Consider the following 26,647-nt stretch of genomic DNA (forward strand, 5'->3'; position numbering starts at 1 on the left):
ATTGTACATATTGTTAAGCATGTACTCAATTGTTGTACTAGAATATGATTCTATAGGTTGCACATTGTAGCATACCTGATCATCAGATAATATGCTAATAGAAAAGTATAAAAATAAAAAAACATGTAAATATAAACATTATCATGAATACACTAGAACATACTTGTAACAAGGCTTAGGTTTTTCCCACTTAAAGCTCAAGTTTGGTCAAAACAGAAGAAAACAAAAGTCATCACAAGGGGCATTATTCACTATAAAAGCAACTCTAAAGTCCCAGATTGTGATATTATTTTATAATAATATTATTATTTATAATAAAATAAACCTACCTGCCACTCACAGTATTCTTTGGAATGTACACTGAGCTGCACAAGCACAGCTCAGTTTACATTCCAACACAGCATCTGCCTACTGTATGTGTAGGAGTGACTTCATCCCACAACAGCCAATGAGGATGGCTGTAGTCCGGCACCTGGAAGAAGGCAGGTAGAAGATGCCAGCGAGGGATGTTCGACTGTTAAAGGGACTTTAGTTCCACTTCATTCTGAGGTGTCCTATGTGCTGCTGGTTCTTGATCTACTTGAAATCTTCATCCCCTTGCCTAAGGAGGGACAGATAAAAAAAAGTTTAAAAGGCATTCATTGATCATTGTTTTATTCCCAGATGCTATAATATAACTTCTATGAATTGAGGAAAGGGCAGGCATAGTCATGCATCCTAGATAAATAGAATAGGGTAGCAGGGATGGGGATCAAAGGTTCGGGTTTCAAGGAAAGCAGGAGCCAATACTAAAAAAGCTTTCACTGGAGCTGGACTTCAATAAAAGTTTGAAACATGTGCGTAGTATTCCATTATTACCTATAACATATTACATACTGTTTTACTCAAGTTTTTCACATTTTAGCCCTTCATTATTTCTATTGCAAGCATAAACATACAAGTAATTTATTTGTGCTACATTTATATATTTTTAATTTAAATCCTAATACCTAATTGTACTTAAAAATCCCCAAAAATATAGAATGTCATATTATAACTGACTACAATTGGAAATATACCAATGCAAAAACTAAAAAAACAGAAAGATTAAATAACACTGTATACTGAAGCACGTCAGTGTTGCAGTTCCCCGATTCCACCTCAGAGCGCCGCTGTTTGACCAATAAGGAGAAGAATACAGAACTGGAGATCCACTGGTATTTTCATCATTCACACACACTGCAGATCTGCATGAAGAGGCACAGCCATTTTCTGGATTCTCTCTGAGCAGCTTAGCCTTTTTATTATTTTCACAGAAAATACCTACCTTTTTCTCTGTGGGTTACAAATGAGAAATATCCAAAAGAACACTTTTGGAAAATGCTGAACATGGATAAGATGAAGTACCATTCACAGACATACAAAGAAATAAAATGGCAAGTAATTATTTCCTTCTTTTTTTCCTGGCTGTGTCATTCAGTCTCAGGTCAGATTCATTATTCTATTGTAGAAGAAATGAAAAAAGACTCTGTTATAGCAAATATTGCAAAAGACCTGGGATTAGATATTAAACAGCTCTCATCAAGAAAGCTGCAAATTATATCACATATATCAGAGAAATATTTGTATGTGAATGTAGATAATGGAAATCTGTATGTGAAGGACAGGATAGATAGAGAGACACTGTGTGGGGCAGCACCTACCTGCTTCCTAACCTTTGATGCTGTGGTTGAAAATCCAATTAATGTTTTTAAAGTGAAAATAGAAATTCAGGACGTTAATGACAATCCTCCAATGTTTTATCCTGATAAGTTTACTATAGAAACTATTGAACTAGCATCACCAGGAACAAGGTTTGCATTACAAAATGCAGAAGATCTGGATATTGGTAATAATTCAGTACAGACATATAAACTCAGTGACAATTCACATTTTACATTAAATCAGAAGATTAGCAGCAATGGATTTCAATCTCCTGAGCTTGTGTTAGAGAAATCACTGGATCAAGAATTACAAAATGTTCATGAACTGATTTTAACAGCTCTGGATGGAGGAAACCCTGTAAGATCTGGAACAGCAGTAATACGAATCATTGTTATTGATGCTAATGATAATTTCCCAATATTTTCCCAAGAGGAATATAAAGTTAGTGTAAATGAGAATAGTGTGATAAATACTACTATAATCAATGTAAATGCAATGGACAGAGATGCTGGTACAAATGGGCTAATCACTTACTCCTTCAGCAAAACTTCAGGAAATGTTCATCCATCTGGCCTTTTTAGCATTCATTCCAAAAGTGGTGACATTAACATCAACAAAAAACTAGATTTTGAAGAGGCAACAAACTATGAACTGTCTGTTCAAGCGAAGGATGGAGGAGGCCTTGTTTCCCATTGTAAGGTAATGATAGATGTCATAGATGAGAATGACAATGCTCCAGAAATATCCATCAAATCCCTTTCTTCACCCATTCCTGAGGATACTGCACCTGGAACAGTGATAGCACTAATCAGAGTCCATGATAAAGATTCATTAGAAAATGGAGAAGTGGACTGCAAGCTCACAGAGGAAACACATTTTAGTCTAATTTTGTCATCCGACAGCTTTTATACAATTGTGACCACACGTTATATGGATCGAGAGAAAGTGTCTAATTATAACATTAAAATCATAGCTACAGACAGAGGATCTCCTTCACTTTCTAGTCAGAAAACCATAATACTGGAAATATCAGATGTTAATGATAATCCACCACTGTTTATGAAATCTACTTATGTTGCTTATGTACAAGAAAACAATTTACCAGGGGCCTCAATACACAGTATAGAGGCTTTCGATGATGATACTGGAGACAATGCAAAAATTATTTATTCCATTTCCAACACAAATACACAAGATTTACCTTTAACTTCCTATTTTTCTCTTAATATAGAGACTGGAGTTATCTATGCCCAGAGATCATTTGATTATGAGCAGCACAGGGAGTTTTCAATAGAAGTGGCAGCTAGAGACAGTGGACACCCATCTCTCAGCAGCAACACAACATTAATTATCAAAGTACTAGATCAGAATGACAATGCACCAAAACTCCTATACCCATCCCCAGAGAATGGAGCATCAGTGGGATTTGAGATGGTCCCTTTTGGTGCTGAGCCTGGATCATTAATAACAAAGGTGGTTGCAGTGGATGCAGACTCTGGACATAATGCTTGGCTCTCGTATCATTTCATACAAGTAGCTGAACCATTTTACTTTACCATTGATGAACATACAGGTGAAATTCGAACACAACATGTTTTTCAAGAGAAGGATGTACTGAATCACAAGTTTGTAGTGATGGTAAAGGACAATGGGATTCCATCTCTCTCTGCTACAGTTACCATCACTCTTGTTGTTGCAAATAATTTCCAACAGGTAGCCCCTAAATTTGTCAATCACATCCTTGACGAAGAGACTCAGTCCAATCTTCAGCTGTACTTGGTAATTGCCTTAGCAGTCATTTCTTTACTATTTATCATAACTGTCATGTTGGCTGTTATATCTAAATGTAGAAAGTCTAAACCATTTCCAGTATATGGGCCAGTCAGTTCAAATTTTTATCCTCAAGTTGATCCTAGGATGTTGTCTCAATATGCCAGTGGAACACTAACACTTCCCTACGCTTACAACGTTTGTGTGGCTTTGGATTCTGGGGAAAGTGATTTTACATACATGAAAACTAATCAAAATGTCCCTGTGGATAATCTTATTGATGCTGATGATTCGGGTCTTGGAAATGAAAGTTTAAAGGCAGCTTTACCAACTAGCAGTCAAATTCAGGTGAGTTTTTGAAACTTTAAGTGCTGTCTCCTAGGAAACTCACATTTTATAATACTCTAGATAAATAGTGATATATCTATATTTTGTCTCACTTGTGACATTTGGAATAACGACCTAACAGTTGCCTAACAACTTATCTTAGTATAACAAAATTTAAGAGTGTGTGACCTGGCTAATATATTTTAGTTGAGGCAAGTGCTTGTCCTTATGTATGTTGATCTGCCCTTTGAATCAATGTTTGGATATATAAACAATAAAAGTGTAGAGCTAATCAATATAATATATATATAATACCTTCATATGCATAAACCTATCCCAATATCCCCACACGAACCTTAACATATATTGCTGTGTGAATATAATATACACAGTGCAAAATACCAACTCAAAAACATAAATACTAAGGTACAAAAGCCTTAAGAAGTGAAATAGTCCTCATTGATAATACATGCCAATTTCACAAGTACTGTAATCCACACATATTAATAAAGCATTTTTTTTTAAATTTATTTATGTGAATCACAGCAAGCAAACTTAAGGTTTTGGTACATTCGTGGAAAAAAGGGGGAAACTGCGATATTCAAAGAAAACTACCTGCTAAGCGGCAACTCAAATAGTTATACTAACGACAATCAAACTTTGTATACAATGGGGAGCTGCGCTAAATGTGTACAAAAATAATTAGAATATAACCCCAAAAAATTGAATGTGAAAAAAGCAATATTACCTTTGATGAGAACCCAACACTGATAAAAGGATCAAAGTGAATCAAATAAAAATATACCATAAATATATAGATATTAGTATGAAAAATAATATGTGAAAAATGTGATATATCACAAAAAACATCTATCACCATAAATTAATATGTGAAAAGATAACCTAAATTCTACTACCCAAATATTATCATATGTACATGAAATAAATATAAATAAATAAATAATACATGAAAAAACCCTACTAAAATATATGAATATAGATGAATAAATTGAGTTATAATTCCATACAATGTGTAAAAATGAAATGTAAAGTGAAACAAATAGTCCACATAAATCCAAAAAGGTTTGTTCTTTTTAAGCGAACCAACGTGCAGTAAAATGTAACACCAATGAGAAATCGTGTGACCAGAATTCCACTAAAGCACCTCCATCAATATATAGTATGGGCCGCTTACCAGAGCATGAGATCTCAGTGTTAATGTGAGATCAAAAACGCTTTTGCAGGTACTCTAGATAGACAGTCCTGGGAACCACAACGAGCCTCTCTCTCCAGACACTCCCCCAGTTAGGACGTTAATGCCACAGACTGCTGATGATGACAGAACCAAAACAATCAACGTCACCGGACCGTACCACCTTCATATATTCTAATTATTTTGGTACATTAGTATTCATGCTTTCTTTCTTTTCTTTCTTTTTCTTTTATTTTTTATATTCACACAGCAATATATTTTAAGGTTTGCATAGGGATATTTGTATAAGTATGATAAATAGGGGCATGTTTTTTTTTATAGTACATGAAGGTATTTATATATTATATTGATTAGTAATAATGTTGTATTGTTCATATACTCAAGGATTATACAGTATGTCACTTAAATATTTAATTTTTACACATACATTTTTATTACAGGATTAATTTAGGGCACTGCACCACATTATACTTTTTATTCATATGGTATAAAAATTTATTCTGTACTTTTGGATAGAGCAGGGCAACTATCCAATGTAACCTTTTTTTTAATGCTGTGTCTGGGAAAAGTAACTCTCGCAATTTGGTCAGGTGACCATTGTCACTGAGAGACAATACAGGGAAACAAAAGATTCCAGGCTTTCACTGGATAAAGACAAAGAAACATCTTCCAATGAAGATGCTTGTTCTGCTGAGACCTGTCAAAGGAAGGATTCCTCTAAATTTTACGGAGGCTTCTGTTTTCTTCTTCTTGTGTTTCTGGAAGTAGAATGTGCAAGAAAATGAGTATGGGTTGGCGGGCAATGGGTGCTTATAAGAGACGCTGGCACTTTGCCCTGCTTGGGTAATGCACAGTTGTTAACCACAAGGAAACCCATAGCATGATGAAAGGCTTAACGCAACTACTGTAATGCTATATTAATGAAAATTATATGATTATCAGCTAAGACAAGAAACTACAGTATGGGCTTTACCTAAATTCTTTTGGAGTAAATACATAGGAGTTGGTGATTCCACCCTTGCTTTAAGGACCAGGGATTTAGAATGTTACCCCAATGACCTTCAAAATTGGCTAATTTGCTGGGACAACTGTTTTATTTTTGATTTGCACATATGTTGATCTACTGAAATTGTCTCAGTGAATAAAATACAAGTATTAAATGTAATACAGACTGTAGCCCATGAAGTAATTTTAGGTATTTTATAGATTTTTGCAAGAAAAATAAATACTTATAGTGTCTGCTGGCCAATAAAAGTAATTTAGTGACTGATAAATGTACTTAGGTGTAATTTTATGTTTCTGTGATTATAAATAGTAAATGCACATTTGTGTACTGTATAATGCATTTAAGGGTCTATTAACACCAGCAGCTGGCTAAACACAGTCTCTCATGTGTGGTAGGGTGACAACAGTGCCCATTGCACCAATCTTAGTGCATTTCAGTATTTACCTTGTTTTCTTTTAGAAATTGTTGAAATAATACAATGTAATATTTCATTATGTTTTATTGGGCACAGCACAGTGTGAGGTGGAGGATTGCATTATGCTGTAAAAAGTACTGAATGCACTATTTTTTTCAGCTAACACATTGCAATGCAAAGCAACATGATGGTGTGAACTTGTCTGTAGAAATATTTTGCATTGTCTTGCAATGGGACTGTGCTGAAATAGCTGTCCAATGCAGTCTCACTGCACTTGGTGTAAAAGGGCCCTAAAACTGAATTAAGTAAATAAAAAAGCAACCCAATTTGTGTCTTCAGGAAATTTGATCATAACTACGTTTGTAAGATATTATGACTATTTAGATATGTGGAGTAAGTATGTGGAAAAAGTTATTAGATATTGTGTTTTACGTTTTTATATATTTCATTTTTCCTACAAGCAAGTGTATTATTACCCCTGGATATGTGTCTGGTACACTTGCTATCTATCTATCTATCTATCTATCTATCTATTTATCTATTTATCTTTTTATATAAAAATTCTTTGAATTTTTTTTTCATTTTTTCATAAAAGTCTTCTAAAATGCTGTCTGAGCTTCAGCTACGTAATAATCATAATAATAATAATAATAATAATAATAATACTAGTTACATAGTTAGGTTGAAAAAAGACACAAGTCCTTCCAGTTCAACCACAAAAAAAAATAATGTCATACAATCCCATATACCCAATTCTATACCCACAGTTGATCCAGAGGAAGGCAAAAGACCCCATCAGAGCATGGTCCAATTTGCTAAAGCAGGGGAAAAAATTCCTTCCTGATCCCCCAAGAGGCAATTGGATTTTCCCTGGATCAACTTTACCTATAAATGTTAGTACCCAGTTATATTATGTACACTTAGGAAATAATCTATGTCTTTCTTAAAGCAATCTACTGAGCTGGCCAGAACTACATCTGCAGGGAGTCTATTCCACATTTTCACAGCTCTTACTGTGAAGAAACCTTTCCTTATTTGGAGATGAAATCTCTTTTCCTCTAGATGTAAAGAGTGCCCCCTTGTCCTCTTTGTTGACTGTAAAGTGAATAACTCAATACCAAGTTGACTATATGGAATATAGTAATAATAATAATAATAGACATACACAATCAGTTTAAAGTTCAACACCATCTTTTGACATACTGTATTGAAGTTTGTTTGGTCCAGCTTGGCCCAAATTAATTATGTCCCTCACTAACATGTGAGGCCGCTGGGTGTGAGGTATAAACTGTATGCAGCTGCGGCTACATACAACATACTGCAATGTGTTCCAAGTTCGAGCTGAGACTCTCACTCAGACCCAGAGCACAGTACGGTATTCTGTATGTAGTGGCAGCTTCATACAGTTTATAGCGCATATCCAGCTGCCTCACATGTTAGTGAGGGCCATCGTTTATATGGGCCGAGCTGGCTCAAACTATGTAAAAAGATAGAGTTCAGCTTTAAACTATGTGCAACAATGATAATATCTATACTGGTTAAACATTTACATTCTCATCTGGAAAAGAAGAGTACCTGGTATAACCTTAGCCCTTGTACACACGATCGGAGATTCAGTCGGAATGTGTCCGATCGGAGCGTTTTGTCGGATATTCCGACTGTGTGTGGTCTGCATCGGACTGTTTCCATCGGAATATCTGTTGGACCAACTTTTCCAACTTGCCGGAAATATTTTCCGACAAAATGCTCTGATCGGACATACTCCGATCATGTGTAGAGAATTCCGATCGGACAAAGTGCCACGCATGCTCAGATCAAATTCCGACACCAAAGCTATTGGCTACTAGCGTGAACGTAGTCCCGTCGTAACAAAATAACGTCATCACGTCGGACGACTTTGTCGAACCGTGTGTATACAACAGTTTTGGACAAAATCCGTCGGACAAAATCCAACGGACAAAATCCGATGGATTTGGTTGACGGAATCTCCGACCGTGTGCACAAGGGCTAAGTGTCCCTTAGCTACTGAGTAGACTTTCAAAATGGTTAGGAGGACCATTCCTAAGACCATTTCTACTTAAAAAAACTGTTTCAGTAAATTGTTTTGGGCAGGGATTACTTTCAGAAATGCTCTCTTTGAGTTATACACAAATATACAAAATACAGCATACAGAAAACAGAATATTTTGATTAATCCCAAAGGAAAATTGGTGAATCTGATTGGTATCTGAGTGGGGTTGAAGTCTGGACTCTAACATTGTAATTTCAAATACACATTTTTTTTTGTGGTATATCCAGGTGATCTTTTGCAGACAGCAAATATTTTAAAGAGTAGTCTTTTTTGAGGGTGTTCTACCATCCCATTCTTATTTGTGGTTTTTGCATGGCTGACATTTGATTTTGCAAGTTCCTGAGATTTTCTGAAGGAAAAAAGGACAGGAAGTAGTGAAGCTATAACTGATAAAATAACTTTTTGTAACTTTTTGTGTTTATTTCTTGCTTTGCAGAGTCCAGTTAAGCTCACATAAATGCGTGTGTGTGTGTAAATCACATGCATTCCCACAACCACATGCAGCCATACACAAAAGGCAGTACGGCACAGAAAATGTGCAAGGGTGCCTTTAACCCTTACTGGCACCTTTATGTACTGAAAAATGTTGTGCTGTTTTCTGCATACAAAAATGCATTGTGCAAAAGCACCATGTGATTTCCGTGTGGCCATATTTTATAAAAGGTGCAGAGACCTTTACTTGCAGAAAACTGAGGCAGAATAGGCTGCTCATGCTACCATAGCATGCAGAGCCACATACTGTACATGTGAACCGGGCACTTAAAGCGACTTAGTGAGCTTGCAACAGAATGTCTCACCTACTTGGTATTCAAAGTAACACCCAATCTGAACCAGAAAAGCTATCCATGGATAGTGCTGTGTAAGTTGTAGTGCTTCATCAGCAGAGGGGTTAGTGGTTCTTGTCAGTAGGTGGTTGACACAGGAGTAACTTTTCTTGAGTAGAAATTATTTGTAGCGAGTATTCAGCTAATGCTGCCCAGGAAACATGTAACTAGACATGGCTTTACTCAAAAGCATTCATGCAATGTACTGGTTTTAAAGCAATATTTAATTACTAATGTTTAGATACAACATACTTCTACCCAACTGTACTACAATACAGTCCTATAGGCTGTACATTGAAGTATACCTGATTGTCAGAAAAGTGTGCTAATAGAGAAACATACTTGATGGTTAGATAATGTGCTAATAAGAAGGTGTTAAAAAGTGTAAAACTAAACCGTATCATGAATAAACTAGTAACAAGTCTTACATTTGTCAGATTTAAAAAGAAACTGATTTAAAAGCTTAACTCCAGCCAAAACTTTTTGAGAGGAGTGGAGAAAGCTAAGAACCACTTCCAAGTTTGTATTAATGTCTCTTTTCCTGTTTCTGTCTCTTTTCCTGATTACTACACAGCAAGTTAAAGGAATCTCCTCAACTGGGACACATACAGCAAGGGAAAACTTACATAGATTTAACCATTTTTGTATTTAATAAAGAAAGGTGATATTATTTCCTTTAGTGCACCTATTAGATCAAATGCATTACCATCATCCCCTAGTGACCACAGAGGAAGTGAAGAAAAAGGTCATCAACAAAACAAAAACAGCAATAAAAATGCCAACTTTCCTCACACTGTTAAAAGATAACAAAAAAGTTTTGGTTTGAGTTGGGTTTCAATAATAGTGCTTTTGAAATATACAGTATGGTTAATATGCTATTATTACCTATACTCATTTCTTTAATATAAAGAAATATTTTGCATTTTTAAACAAATCTAAGTATATAATATAGAACGTTGGGTTAACTGCCATATAATTGACATTGAATCAATGCAAAGACTAAAAACAGAACGATTGAACAGCACTGTGTACTGAAACATTTCAGTGTTGCAGTTCCTCACTTACACCTCAGAGCGCCGCTGTTTGACCAATAAGGAGAGGAATAAAGAACTGGAGATCCACTGGTATTTTCATCATTCACACACACTGCAGATCGGCATGAAGAGGCACAGCCATTTCTAGAATCTCTCTGAACAACATACATGAATTATTATTTTTACAAAAATACATCCTTTTTTTCTCTGTGGATTACAAATGCTGAATATCCTAAATGGACTCTTTTGGAAGATACTGAACATGGACGAGATGAAGCACCATTCACAGATATACAAAAGGATAACATGGCAAGTGATATTTCCCTTCTTATTTTCCTGGCTGTGTTATTCAGTCTCAGGTCAGATTCATTATTCCATTGTAGAAGAAATGAGAAAAGACTCTGTTATAGCAAATATTGCAAAAGACCTGGGATTAGATATTAAACAGCTCTCATCAAGAAAGCTGCAAATTATATCACATATATCAGAGAAATATTTGTATGTGAATGTAGATAATGGAAATCTTTATGTGAAGGACAGGATAGATAGGGAGACACTGTGTGGGGCAGCACCTACCTGCTTCCTAACCTTTGATGCTGTGGTTGAAAATCCTTTTAATATTTTTAAAGTAAAAATAGAAATTCAGGATATTAATGACAATCCTCCAGTGTTTTTTCCAGAGACTTTCACTATAGAAACGATTGAATTAACAACACCAGGAACAAGATTTACATTACAGCATGCAGAAGATCTGGATATTGGTGTTAATTCAGTACAGAAATATAAACTCAGTGACAATTCACATTTTACACTAAGTCAAAAGATTAGCAGTGATGGATTTATATCTCCTGAGCTTGTTTTAGAGAAATCTCTGGACCAAGAATTACAAAATGTTCATGAACTAATTTTAACAGCTTTGGATGGAGGAAATCCTGTAAGATCTGGAACAGCTGTGCTACAAATCATTGTTATTGATGTTAACGATAATTTTCCAATATTTTCCCAAGAGGTATACAAAGTTAGTGTAAGTGAGAATATTGCAGTAAATACTACTATAATCAATGTAAATGCAACTGACAGAGATGCTGGTACAAATGGGCAAATCACCTACTCCTTCAGCAAAACATCAGGAAATGTTCATCTGTCTGGGCTTTTTAGTATTCATCCCAAAAGTGGTGAAATCAAAATCAACAAAATGTTAGATTTTGAAGAGACAGCAAACTATGAACTGTCTGTTCAAGCAAAGGATGGAGGAGGAATTGTTTCCCGTTGCAAGGTTTTGATCGAATTGATGGATGAGAATGACAATGCTCCAGTGATATTCATCACCTCATTATCTTCCCCTATTCCTGAGAATTCTACATCTGGACAAATGATAGCTCTCATCAGAGTCCACGATAAAGATTCAGGAGAAAATGGAGAAGTGGAATGTGAGCTCACAGGGGAAGTGCCTTTTAATTTAGTTTTGTCTTCTAGCAGTGTGTATACAATTGTGACAGCAGGTCCTATGGATAGAGAAAAAGTGTCTAATTATAATATTCAAATTGTAGCCACTGACAGAGGATCTCCTCCACTTTCCAGTCAGGAAACTATCAAACTGGATATTTCAGATGTTAATGATAATCCCCCACTATTTATAGAATCTAGTTATGTTGCTTATGTACAAGAGAACAATTTACCAGGTGCCTCAATATACAGTATACAAGCATATGATCTTGATACTGGGGACAATGCTAAAATTATATATTCCATTTCGAACAAAAATATGGAAGATCTTTCCACGGCCTCCTATTTATCTCTTAATATAGACACTGGAGTTATCTATGCCCAGAGAACATTTGATTATGAGCAGCACCAGGAGTTCGTAGTAGAAGTAACAGTTAGGGACAATGGGCATCCATCTCTCAGCAGCAACACAACATTAACTGTCAAAGTAATAGACCAGAATGATAATGCACCAAAACTCTTATACCCATCCCAAGAGAGTGGAGGATCAGCTGGGTTTGAGATAGTCCCTTTTGGTGCTGAGCCTGGATCAATAATAACAAAGGTGGTTGCAGTGGATGCAGACTCTGGACATAATGCTTGGCTCTCTTATCATTTCGCACAAGTAGCTGAGCCATCTTACTTCACCATTGATGAATATACAGGTGAAATTCGAACACAACATGTTTTCCATGAGAAGGATACACTGAGTCACAAGGTTGTGGTGATGGTAAAGGACAATGGGATCCCATATCTCTCTGCTACAGTTACCGTCACTCTTGTTGTTGCAGATAACTTCCAACAAGTAGTTCCTAAAATTGTCAATCACCTTCCTGATGAAGATTCTCAATCCAGTTTGCAGTTGTACTTGGTAATCGCCCTAGCAGTAATATCTTTGCTATTTATTATAACAGTCATGTTGGCTGTTATATCTAAATGTAGGAAGTCTAAACCATTCCAGGTGTATGGGCCCGTCAGTTCAAATTTATATCCTCCAGTTGATCCCAGGATGTTGTCTCAATATGCCAGTGGAACACTAACACTTCCCTACTCTTACAATGTTTGTGTAGCTTTGGATTCTGGAGAAGGTGATTTTACATACATGAAAACTAATCAAAATGTCCCTGTGGATAATCTGATTGATGCTGATGATTCTGGTCTTGAAAATGAAAATTTGCCAATTAGCAGTCAAATTCAGGTGAGTTTTTGAAAATGGAAAGCTCTGTCCATTTTTCTCTCCTAAGAGCCTTACATTTTATTACACTCCAGAGAAATTTCAATAAGTCTGTACATTGTCTCAACTATCACGATTGAGATAGGTGATCTAACAATTACCTAACAAATTATCTTGGTATAGGAAAGATTAAGTATAAACGTAACAAAGGTTGGAAAAGTAAAGCAGCCCATAGATTATGTAAAAAAGAATCTATTCTCCCATCAGCATGGACTTTCTCCCTCCTGCTATTCTGTCTTGCCAGAGGGGTGTGTCTTCCCTGCAGGCTGAACACAATGATCGCTGCTGGCAGGTATAGCCAGTAATCGCATGTAAAAAATTTGCCAAGCTGCCCGAACTAAAATCAATCAATAGATTGACTTCATTACAACCAACCTGCACATAGATGGATTGTATCTTGGCCAGTCCCACCTGAACCAGACAATATTTGATCCATATATGGCTGGCTTAAATTTTACTGATAATTAAAGGGGTAAGAGGGGCTTTGGAACAAAATGTGAGGACTAAGGCAATCTTCAAGTGTGTCTACAGCCAAAAATATTAAATTCCTTTTAATTGCTATTCCATAACAATTACCTGTTTATCCTGCAAACTACCTGTTCATTCAGACATTTCCAGTGTTAGATAAACAATGCTATGTTATTTCCTTGCAAATGTATTGTGACCCAATGCTGTCAGCACTGGAAGCTTCCATATCTATTATCTAATTGTAACATGATGGAGCACAATGGAAGCTTCCTCTTGTTTAAGCATTATGGCAAGGCTTCTTTAACCATAGGGAATCTTGTGTTATGATGAAAGTCTTAACAAAGCAGCTGCAATTTCAATATTTCTATGAGAATTCTATGGTTATGGAATCAGGTAGGGAACTACAGTGTGGACTTCACCTAAGTTATTGTTGCGTAAATGGACAGGGGTTGGTGGCTAAGCCCCTGCTTTAAGAACCATGAGTTTAGAGTTTTACCCCATGTCCTTCAAAATGGGCCCGGCTAATTTGCAGGGATAACTGTGTTTCATTCTGTTATGCACATTGATATGTTGATTTACTGTAATTGTCGACGTAAATTAAAGGCGGGTATTAAATGTAGTCCAGACTGTAGAACTTGTACCGATGGTTAATTTATTGATTTTTTATAGGAGAAAGATATACTTATAACTTATGCTGACCAAAAAATGTAATTTTGTGATTGGTAATTATATTTAGGTTTGATTGTATTTTTTTCTGATGTTACAAATAGTAAATAAATATTTGTGTAATATATACTGCAGTTAAAACTTGCTTAGGCAAATAGACATACAAGCTAAGATGTGTGACTCCAGTATTTTTGATCATAACTATGTGTTTGTAAGATATTATGGCTTATTTAGATATTTGGAATAAAATGCTTAGATATTGTGTTTTCAGATGTTTTTTTTAAATTACATTTTTCTTAAAGGCCGCTGTCTATCTGTATACAATCCTTTAAATTTACCAGATGTATTCATGAAAGTCTGATCCCCAGCTAAGTCACAGTAATAGCTACACACAGTCAGTTTAAATTACACACACAGCATTAAAATCTATAACTTCTTATGCCGTGTACACATGGTCAGACTTTCCGGCAGAAAAAGTCAAACGGAATCATTTCATCAGATATTCCAATTGTGTGTGGGCTTCATCTGACTTTTTTTCCGAAAATTCTGATGGACCTAGAAATCGAACATGTTTTAAGTCTTTCTGACGGAATCAATTCCTATTGGGAAACCGTTCGTCTGTATGCTGTTCCGATGGACCAAAAATGACGCATGGGCAGCTATTGGCTACTGGCTATTGAACTTCCATTTTCTAGTCCCGTCGTATGCGCTGTACGTCACTGCGTTTTAGACAGTTGGACTTTGGTGTGATCATGTGTAGGCAAGACAGTTTCAGCGGAACTCCGTCAGAACTCAGTCGGAACAACCGGCAGAGTTTATTCCGACGGAAATAACGGTTGTGTGTATGTGGCATTGCTTTTTTCTTTTTTTTATTAATTCTTTATTGCTTTTTTTACTTTGTTACAAAATGTAATAATAAAAAGGAGGAAATGCATTTATAAGGCATTACAATCATAATATGTTTCCAATACTTTATCTCTTCTCCGTTCCCACCTTATGTTATATATCAACAACCTTTTTCCCCTCTCCACCCTCCACCCCCCATCCCTTGAGCTACTACCTGGGTTATCATCTTACTTCCATCTTATCTCCATTATAATATACTAGGTAGCACCCCTTATACTATATGCTCCAACACTTTTTAACCATTTTAACTGATATGTGTTTTCTCATTCAACTCCTTCCCTATTAGATAGTATAACCCATTGCATCGAGCCATGGCCTCCACATTTTTTCAAATTCCTTGGGGTTTTCTCTTTTGACATAGACTATTTCTCCTTCCATACTACCTCTGCCACCTCTACATAATCAATTTTCTTGCCTGAAACAAGCACTGCAGCACTGCCACTGTGATACTTCTCCTTTCCCCTAACTCCTTCCTATATCCTAGTATGCAAAACTTAGGGTCCATCTCCAGTGTCCTCGCATATATTTTATTTACTGTATCAATAACTCCCTCCTAATATCAAAATAACTTTGGGCATCTCCACATCATGTGTATAAGGTCTCCAGTTCCCTGGCATCTAGGGCAATTGGCATCCAAATTACCAAATATGAACAGTCTCTTAGGGGTATAATAAGTTCTATATATCAACAGCAAGTGTGATACTTTATGTGAAGGGGAAACTGATACTAATGGCTCCAGCTCCAATATCCTTTTCCATTGTTCCTGAGTTATCTCCCCTATATCCTCTTCCCATCTTCTCCTCCCATTTGTAAGTTCTGAACCCTTACTTATTATATTATTTATCTGTTCATATAACATGGAGATAAGTCCTCTAGTCTTATCCGCTACCATTATCCTTTGGAGAAGGGGGGTTTTATGCCATACTAGTGGATGTATCCTAAACGGGGCTGCGAATGCATGTCTAATCTGTAAGTATCTATAAAATTAATAGTATCAACCTATTTATGCCCTGTGTTTCCCACTCTATAACCTTTTCTATTAATGCTAATTCCTGCAAATTCTTATTATTCCAAAGATGGGTAAGCTCCAACATCCCTGTGTATCCCATCAGTACTTTAACTGTTTTCCAGATCTTTATGACCACCTTTATTGTAGGATTGTTATGGATTAAAGATTCTGCCCCTATCGTGTCCACCACAGTATTATGGGGAGCACCTGTCAGCATTATTCTCCCACCTGCACTACCCCCACCTTCTATCTCACAGCCCATTAAATGTTGCAGCTGAGCTGCTAAATAGTAACTTCTATGGTGAGGCACTGCTAAGCCTCCTATCTCCATTGGTAGCTGCAGCATCTGGAGCCTAATCCTTGTCTGGCCCTTTTTCCAAATCAACTCCCTAAAGAGGGTTTCAATTTTTTTAAACCATTTATTACAAATTTGCACTGTTGAGTTATGTAGCAAATACAGCAATTGTGGCATCCATATCATTTTAATCAGACTACATCGGCCCACCACTGACGGAGGAAGCCGGCTCCAGATTTTACATTTTTGCTTGAACTTATTCAATAATGGTATTATATTCTTACTAAGATACTGATTGGGATCCTTTGTCAGGTATATCCCTAGGTATTTCATTGCATCCACCACCTCTAATTGGGGCATTTCTAACACAGTTGAGGTGTCCATAGGGTCCACTGGTAGTAGTTCTGATCTCTCCCAGTTTATCACCAGTCCCGTAAATCTTCCAAAATCCTTCACAAATTTTATTGCCACTTTTAGGGATTGGCCGGTATCTCCCAAGAAGAGGAGAACATCATCCACATATAATGTGATTCTTTCCTCTCCCATATTCCTTTGAAATCCTTTCAATTCTAAGCTCGTCCTTATAGTAATTGCCAGAGGTTCCATGGCTTGCGCAAAGAGCAGGGGCGACAAGGGCACCCCTGTCTTGTCCCCCTACTCATTTAGATTCTTCCCAAATATTCATTGTTAATTCTAACTTTAGCACTTGGGTCATTATATAACATTTTTAACCATCCAATAAAAGAAGGTCCAAACCCCAAATTTCTCCAAAACGCACAAGATGTATTCCCACTCTAGACTATCAAAAGCCTCAGTCACATCCAGGGACAGCAAGGCTCTTGATCCCACATTTTCTGATGGGGTTTTGATATTCAGGAATGCCCTTCTAATATTCATACTGGTAGACCTGTTGGCTATGAATCCTGTTTGATCTGGATGTACAAGTTTTGGAGCGATTTTTTTTAACCCATCTGATAATACTTTGGCTAATATTTTGATGCCTGAGCATAGCAGGGATATTGGTCTATATGATGCTACATCTAATAGTCCTTTCCTTCTTTATGTATCACTATAATATTTGCCTCCGACATTGAAGCAGGCAGTTTCCACTCTATCTCCGCTCTTCTTAATGCCCTGAGGGAGTTTGTCTGGCCCAGGAGTTTTTTTGATTGGCCATCCCAGCCACCGCCTGTTGTAACTCCCTCAAAGTTATTGGGGCTTCTAATTCCTCTCTATCCTCTTCAGTAATGTTCGGAATCTCCACCTTCTCCAAAAAATTATTAATTTCTCTTTCCTCCCCTACCCTCTGAGACTTATACGTTTTCTTGTAATAGTCATTAAATGTGTCTACCATCTCTGTCATGAGAGAGGAGATCTCTCCATTTGTGGTCCTACTTGCCTTTATGTCGAGGAGGGAGAATTGGCTTTTCCCTTCTCCAAAGGAGTGCTGCTTCTGAGAGAGACGCTTATTCTCTGCCTTTCTTATTATTGCGATTCTATTGCCTTGTTGTTTATTGAGCCATATTTGTTGTTTTTCCGGGGTTGGGTCCTTTACATAGTTGTTTTCTGCTTCTATCACCTCCTTCCTAATACTTTCTTCCCACTCCCTGGAATATTTCTTAATTTTGATTCTGCTGAATCAGAATCCCTCTAAAGCCGCGTACACACGGGCGGACTGTCTGGCCAACTTAGTCCGTCAAAACACATTTCAGCGGACAGTCCGCTCGTGTGTGGGCTTCAGCGGACTTTTTCAGCGTGCAGTCTGGCGGACTAAGTATTTCGGAATTTCCGTAATATTGTCCGTCCAACTTTGGTTTCAGCGGACAATCCGCTCGTGAGTAGGCTAGTTCGGCGCATGCTCAGAAAGGATTTACACTGCGAAAGGTTGCATTGCTGTGTATTGGACTTCCTATTTCTAGTCCCGTCGTACGTGCTGTACACGTCATCGCGCAAGCTTTCGACGGACTGTTGTTCATCCGTGTGTGGTCAAGTCCATTCATTCGAAAGTAGGACGGACTGTCCGTCGGATTGTCTGACGGACTAAGTTGGCCATACAGTCCGCCCGTGTGTACGCGGCTTAAGAAATGCTTGATACCGGTCCTTTGTTGAACTCTACAAATTCTTTCAATTTTGGTAGGATCTCAACTGTATTATTCCCAGGAGGAAATCTATCCATGCTTTTGTCAAGGACCTCATTAAAATCCCCCATTATTATAACCGGCATGTCTTCCTTATCCACCATGAACTCTATATATAACTTCTAATTTAAAAGGCAGAGGGATATATATATTTGCCAAAACATATTGTCTATTTTCCAACAAACAATACAGGAAAACATATCAACCCATTTTGTCTGTACTGGCCTGTCTGCAGGAAAAAGCCATCCCAGTTCTCCCCATTATACTCAGCCCCCTAGAAAAGGAGAAGTATTGATATTGATATTTCCTATTCTTTAATTGTGGCATTGTATGTTTTGTTAAATGTGTTTCCTGCAGACAGGCCAATCCTACTCTGTGTCTCTCCAGCGTAGAAAAGACTGCAGCTTTCTTAACCGGGTTACCCAACCCACTAACATTCCAGGAACCTAACTTAAGTATCTCAGCCTGCATATGCCCTTAATAATAAACAATCAATGCATATCAGAAAGAAATATACACACACAAAAATAAATACAAATACAAATTGTCCATTTCCAGTGCACTATTTCTTTGTGTGCTACAATATGTCCATAGTGTGCTATGTCCTTTACTATAGTGCATTTTAATATCTGTTTTATTATCTTTCTAATAACCAAACGCTGTTTTTCTTCCACCATCATGTGAAGTAATCCTTTATTTCCCCCCTCCCTTTCCAAACCCTCCATTCTTCCCCCCACCCACCCCTCCCTCCTCTGATCCCCTCCACCCTCCTCCCTAACCATAACTTCTTACTTTAATACATTGGTTAAACTTTCACAGTATCACCTGTAAAATATTACTGTATTTAGTAACTGGTACAACCATTTATTTTGCAGCAATACTCTCCACCAAAAGTCCCTAATAGTAACTGATCAGACTTGCACAATGGTTAGGAGAACGTTTGAACAATTCCACCTTTTCAATTGTGTAGTTCTGTCGTTTTGGGATTTCTTGCAGAACAGCACATTTCAGGTTATGCAAAAGTATGTCAATGGGGTTGAGGTCTGGACTCTAATATGGCTATTACAAATACACACATTTTTTTGTGGTACAGTCAGGTGATCTTTTGCAGGCAGCAGGATTCTCTGAACAGCAGTGGTTTCTTTCATGGTGCCCTCCCATAAATACCATTCTTGTCTAGTGGTTTTGCATGGGGGACAATTGATTTAGCTAGTTAATGGAATTTTCCGGAGCAAAAAAAGAAAATAGTAGATTTTTCTGTTTGTATTAGCAAGAAGCTGTGGTTATATCTTATAACTTATTGTGTAGCCTGTTACATAGTATTGTTCCCAATTCAACCCTTTAGATGATTTTTATACCAGGTACAAATATACGAAAAATGCATGCATGCTGCATTTATCTTTACATTTAAAACCTAATACTATTTATATAACAAAAATTAAAAATCTGATTAAATCCCAAACTTTGAATTTTAACCGCCTATATTTTATATTGTACAAATGCAAACACTAAAAAAGTATAGATTGAAAAGTATTTCAGTGTTGCAGTTCCTCACTTACACCTCAGAGCGCCGCTGTTTGCCCAATAAGGAGAAGAATACGGAACTGGAGATCCACTGGTATTTTCATCATTCACACACTGCAGATCTGCTTGAAGAGGCACAGCCATTTTTTCTGGATTCTCTCTGAACAGCCTACATATTTTATTATTTTCACAGAGAAAAAAAATACCTACTTATTTCTCTCTAGGTTACAAATGCCAAATATCCTGAAGGACACTATTTGAAGATGCTAGACATATTCAAGATGAAGCAATCTTCACAGACATGCAAGGGAATAAAATGGCAAGTAATATTTTCCTTCTTATTTTCCTGGCTGTGTCATTCAGTCTCTGGTCAAATTCATTATTCCATTGTAGAAGAAATGAGAAAAGACTCTGTTATAGCAAATATTGCAGAAGACCTGGAATTAGATATTAAACAGCTCTCATCAAGAAAGCTGCAAATTATATCACATATATCAGAGAAATATTTTTATGTGAATGTAGATAATGGAAATCTCTATGTGAAGGATAGGATAGATAGAGAGACACTCTGTGGGGCAGAAGCTACCTGCTTCCTAACCTTTGATGCTGTAGTTGAAAATCCATTTAATGCTTTTAAAGTGAAAATAGAAATTCAGGATATTAATGACAATCCTCCAGTGTTTTATCCTGAAACGTTCACTATAGAAACCATTGAACTAACATCACCAGGGACAAGATTTGCATTACAAAATGCAGAAGATCTGGATATTGGTATTAATTCAGTACAGACATATAAACTCAGTGACAATTCACATTTTACATTAAGTCAAAAGTTTAGCAGTGATGAATTTCAATCTCTTGAGCTTGTGTTAGAGAAAACACTGGATCAAGAAATACAAAGTGTTCATGAACTGATTTTAACAGCTCTGGATGGAGGAAATCCTGTAAGATCCGGAACAGCAGTAATACGAATCATTGTTATTGATGTTAATGATAATTTTCCAGTATTTTCTCAGAAAGTGTACAAAGTTAGTGTGAATGAGAATGGTGCAGTAAATACTACTATAATCAATGTAAATGCTACAGACAAAGATGCTGGTACAAATGGACGGATCACTTATTCCTTCAGCAAAACATCAAGAAATGTCCATCCTTCTGGCCTTTTCAGTATTGAACCTAAAAGTGGTGATATTAAAATAAACAGAAAGTTAGATTTTGAAGACACAAGAAATTATGAATTGTCTGTTCAAGCTAAGGATGGAGGAGGACTTGTTTCCCATTGTAAGGTATTGATAGATGTCATAGATGAGAATGATAATGCTCCAGAGATATCAATCAAATCCTTATCATCACCCATTCCTGAGAATTCTGCACCTGGAAAAATGATAGCTGTAATCAGAATCCATGATAAAGATTCAGGAGAAAATGGAGAAGTGGACTGTAAACTCCCAGGAGAAATGCCTTTTCATTTAGTTTTGTCATCTAACAGTTTTTATACAATTGTGACCACAAGTTCTATAGATCGAGAGAAAGTGTCTAATTATAATATTACAATTGTAGCCACTGACAGAGGATCTCCTCCACTTTCCAGTCAGAAAACCATCAAACTGGAGATATCAGATGTTAATGACAATCCTCCTTTGTTTATGAAATCTACTTATGTTGCTTATGTACAAGAGAACAATTTACCAGGAGCCTCAATATACAGTATACAGGCTTCTGATGATGATGCTGGAGACAATGCTAAAATTATTTATTCCATTTCCAATAAAAATACAGAAGATTTTCCTATTTCTTCCTATTTTTCTCTTAATATTGAGACTGGAGTTATCTATGCCCAGAGATCCTTTGATTATGAGCAACACAAGGAATTTATAATAGAAGTAACAGCTAAGGACAATGGACACCCATCTCTGAGTAGCAACACAACAATAATTATCAAAGTGATAGATCAGAACGATAATGCACCAAAACTCTTATACCCATCCCCAGACAGTGGAGCATCAGCAGGGTTTGAGATGGTCCCTTTTGCTGCTGAGCCTGGAACATTAATAACAAAGGTGGTTGCAGTGGATGCAGACTCTGGACATAATGCTTGGATTTCTTATCATTTCGCACAAGTAGCTGAGTCATCTTACTTCACCATTGATGAACATACAGGTGAAATTCGAACACAACATGTTTTTCAAGAGAAGGATACTCTGAATCACAAGGTTGTCGTGATTGTAAAGGACAATGGGATCCTATCTCTCTCTGCTACGGTTACCGTCACCCTGGTTGTTGCAAATGATTTCCAACAAGTAGTCCCTAAATTTGTCAGTCACTTCGCTGATGAAGATTATCAATCCAGCTTGCAGCTATACTTGATAATTGCTCTAGCAGTAATCTCTCTGTTGTTTATTATAACTGTTATGTTGGCTGTATTATCTAAATGTAGGAAGTCTAAACCATTCCCAGTATATGGGCCGGTCAGTTCAAATTTATATCCTCAAGTTGATCCCAGGATGCTGTCTCAATATGCCAGTGGTACACTAACACTTCCCTACTCTTACAATGTTTGTGTGGCTTTGGATTCTGGGGAAAGTGACTTTACATACATGAAAACGAATCAAAATGTCCCTGTGGATAATCTGATTGATGCTGATGATTCCGATCTTGGAAAGAAAAGTTTAAAAGAGTCTTTGTCAACTAGCAGTCAAATCCAGGTGAGATTTTGAAAATGTAAAGCCCTGTCCATTTTTATCCCCTAAGAGCCTTACATTTTATAACACTCTAGATAAATTACAATAAATCTATACTTTGTCTTACTTGTCACAATTGATATAGGTGATCTAACAATTACCAACAAATTATCTTGGTATAAGAAAAGTTATTTGTAAATAACAAAAGTAAAAAAGAAAATATTTACTGAGTATTAAGGGGGAAAGAGAAGCTTTTGAACAAAATGTGGGGCCTAAGAGACGGTTCACACAGGGGCGACTCAGATCCGACTTCAAGTTGCCCCAAGTCACCTCAGGTCGCACAACATGTAGAAATCAATGTAAGTGAATGAGAGCTGTCTTAATGCACACTACTGAAGTCGCTCCGACTTCAGAAAAGGTTCCTGTACTACTTCAATCCGACTTGTAGGCGACTGGTGCCCATTGATTTCAATGGAGGTCGCCTCCAAGTCGGATCTCCGTCTATACGGAGGCGACTCTCAGAAAATTATCAGCTCTCAAAAGGAGTTCCCACCTGAGAGTTCATTCTCTGATTGGCCACGGCAAGTCGCCTGGCCTGGGGCGACTTAAAGTAGTGTTGTAAGTCGTGTCCAGGTCACGTCCAAGTCACGTCCAAGTTGCCTCCGAAAGTTGTGTTGCCCCTGTGTGAACCAATACTAAGGCAAGTGGAAGATAGATCTTAAAGTGTATCTCTAGCCAAAATGTAAAATAAGTCTGTGCATAGTTAATCCCTTTGCTATTTCGTAACTATTGCATGTTTATCCTGCCAAATATCTCTATAATAATATAACCTATGATATGTTACTGGGTTACTTTAACCATAGGTAAACTTGTAATATGATGACAGGCTTAACACAGCAGCTGTAATGTTCATATTTCTGTGAGAATTCTATGGTTATCGACTACTGTGGGCTTCACCAGTTTTTGTCGAGTAAATGGACAAGTGTTGGTGGCTTGACCCTTGCTTTAACCACTTGCCGACCGCCTCACGCCGATGTACGTCATCAGAATGGCACGGGCAGGCATAAGCACGTACATGTACGTGCTTTGCCTCCCGCGGGTCGGGGGCCCGATCGGGCCCCCGCCCGGTGCCTGCGGCGGTCGGTTTTCGTTCGGGAGCGATCCCGGACGAGGGGACGGCCATTCATTCATGGCCACCCCCTCGCGATCGCTCCCGACGAATGGAAATCCCCGGTGACATCACTTCCTCTCCTGTAATGTAAACACAGGAGAGGAAGTGATGTATTCTCTCCTCCGTGTCGGTATTTTTCGTTCCGACACGGAGGAGAGCGGATCAGTGAGTTGCACCAACACATCCCACACACAGTAGAACATGCCAGGCACACTCACACCCCCCCTTTACCCCCCGATCACCCCCCCAATTACCCCTGCCCCCCAGTCACAGTGACACCAATGTCATTTTTTTTTTTTTTTTTTTTGCATTGGTGTCATTTGTGACTGTAATAACTGTTAGGGCAGTTAGGGTTAGCCCCCTTTAGTTCTAATGTACCCCCCTAACCCCCCCAATAAAGGTTTAACCCCGTGATCACCCCCCGTCGCCAGTGTCACTAAGGCTGGGTTCACATTGCAGCGGTTTATGAGAACGAATGTGATTCGCACCGCACTGCAGTGCAAATCACATCCGATCTCTGTGCGATTCGAGTTCAGCCATTCGCCGCACCCGCCGCACCCGCCACACCCGCCGCACCCGCCGCAAATTCGCACGGGACCCTTTTTTTGGCCCGCAGCAGAATCGGATCGCATGGGTGTTCACACCATGCGATCCGAGTTTGCAGATCGCACTGCGATATGCGAACTGATCTGGGGGTGTCAGTAACATTTCACTGACACTCCCAGCAGTTCGCATAGGGCAGTGTGAACTGCCGCCGGGAGGCATGCGATGCGGGAACCCGCCGCGGATTCGCGGCGTTTCCGCATCGCTCCAGTGTGAACCCAGCCTAATAAGCGATCATTTTTCTGATCGCCGTATTAGTGTCACAGGTGACGCTAGTTAGGCAGGTAGGTATTTAGGTTCGCCGCAGCTTTTTATAGCGCTAGGGACCCCCATATACTACCGCATAAAGCCCCCTGATTGCCCCCTAGTTAACCCTTTCACCAGTGATCACCATATAACTGTTACAGGTGACGCTGGTTGGTTAGTTATTTTTTTATAGTTTCAGGGCACCCGCCATTTATTACCTAATAAAGGTTTAACCCCCTGATCACCCGGCAGGTGTCATTTGTGACTAATAACTGTTAGGGCAGTTAGGGTTAGCCCCCTTTAGTTCTAAGGTACCCCCCTAACCCCCCCAATAAAGGTTTAACCCCGTGATCACCCCCCGTCGCCAGTGTCACTAAGGCTGGGTTCACATTGCAGAGGTTTATGAGAACGGATGTGATTCGCACCGCACTGCAGTGCAAATCACATCCGATCTCTGTGCGATTCGAGTTCAGCTATACAGATAGTATGGCTGAATTCGTGTCGCACCCGCCGCAAACTCGCACGGGACCCTTTTTTTGGTCCGCAGCAGAATCGGATCGCATGGGTGTTCACACCATGCGATCCAAGTTTGCAGATCGCACTGCGATATGCGAACTGATCTGGGGGTGTCATTAACATTTCACTGACACTCCCAGCAGTTCGCATAGGGCAGTGTGAACTGCCGCCGGGAGGCATGCGATGCGGGAACCCGCCGCGCATTCGTGGCGTTCCCGCATCGCTCCAGTGTGAACCCAGCCTAATAAGCGATCGTTTTTCTGATCGCTGTATTAGTGTCACAGGTGACGCTAGTTAGGCAGGTAGGTATTTAGGTTCGCCGCAGCTTTTTATAGCGCCAGGGACCCCCATATACTACCGCATAAAGCCCCCTGATTGCCCCCTAGTTAACCCTTTCACCAGTGATCACCATATAACTGTTACAGGTGACGCTGGTTGGTTAGTTATTTTTTTATAGTTTCAGGGCACCCGCCATTTATTACCTAGTCTCACTAGTGTACCCCTAAATTTAGGGGTGTCTACTTTCTAAAATGGGGTCATTTGGGGGGGGGGGTTTGTGCCATCTTGGCATTTTATGGCCTTCAAAACTGTAACGCCCTTAGAAAGCCTGAAGGCGGTGCTTGGTTTTTGGGGCCCCGTACGCGGCTAGGCTCCCAAAAAGTCCCACATATGTGGTATCCCCGTACTCAGGAGAAGCAGCAGAATTTATTTTGGGGTGTCATTTCACATATGCCCATGGCATGCGTGAGCAATATATCATTTAGTGACAACTTTGTGAAAAAAAAAAAAAGTTTGTAATTTTCCCGCAACTTGTGGCAAAATATAAAATATTCCATGGACTCAACATGCCTCTCAGCAAATAGCTTGGGGTGTCTACTTTCTAAAATGGGGTCATTTGTGGGGGTTTTGTGCCATCTTGGCATTTTATGGCCTTCAAAACTGTAATAGGTAGTGAGAAGTGAACTCAAAAAATTACGCCCTTAGAAAGCCTGAAGGCGGTGCTTGGTTTTCGGGGCCCCGTACGCGGCTAGGCTCCCAAAAAGTCCCACATATGTGGTATCCCCGTACTCAGGAGAAGCAGCAGAATTTATTTTGGGGTGTCATTTCACATATGCCCATGGCATGCATGAGCAATATATCATTTAGTGACAACTTTGTGAAAAAAAAAAAAAAAAAAAAAAAGTTTGTAATTTTCCCGCAACTTGTGGCAAAATATAAAATATTCCATGGACTCAACATGCCTCTCAGCAAATAGCTTGGGGTGTCTACTTTCTAAAATGGGGTCATTTGTGGGGGTTTTGTGCCATCTTGGCATTTTATGGCCTTCAAAACTGTAATAGGTAGTGAGGCGTGAAATCAAAA

The 26,647-nt window shown here is 38.4% G+C and overlaps 2 protein-coding genes across 2 annotated transcripts in view; both read left to right on the top strand.

Moving 5' to 3' along the window:
* LOC143962191 (protocadherin gamma-B5-like) overlaps positions 1–26,647 on the top strand; it is a 293,876-nt gene that overhangs the window by 18,386 nt on the left and 248,843 nt on the right. The gene's annotated exons all lie outside the window — the stretch shown is intronic.
* The window catches only part of LOC143964337 (cadherin-related tumor suppressor-like), a 49,410-nt gene continuing 32,671 nt past the window's right edge, over positions 9,909–26,647 (top strand). Inside the window, exons 1-2 of the mRNA XM_077474032.1 lie at positions 9,909–13,026; positions 20,293–22,773. Coding sequence (XP_077330158.1) covers positions 10,564–13,026; positions 20,293–22,773 — 4,944 coding nt within the window. The 5' untranslated portion in view covers positions 9,909–10,563. The remainder of the gene's footprint in view (positions 13,027–20,292; positions 22,774–26,647) is intronic.

This window comes from Lithobates pipiens, unplaced genomic scaffold (genome assembly GCF_037356315.1).
Source record: "Lithobates pipiens isolate NorthernLeopardFrog02 unplaced genomic scaffold, aLitPip1_a1.2 Scaffold_8, whole genome shotgun sequence".
NCBI lineage: Eukaryota > Metazoa > Chordata > Amphibia > Anura > Ranidae > Lithobates > Lithobates pipiens.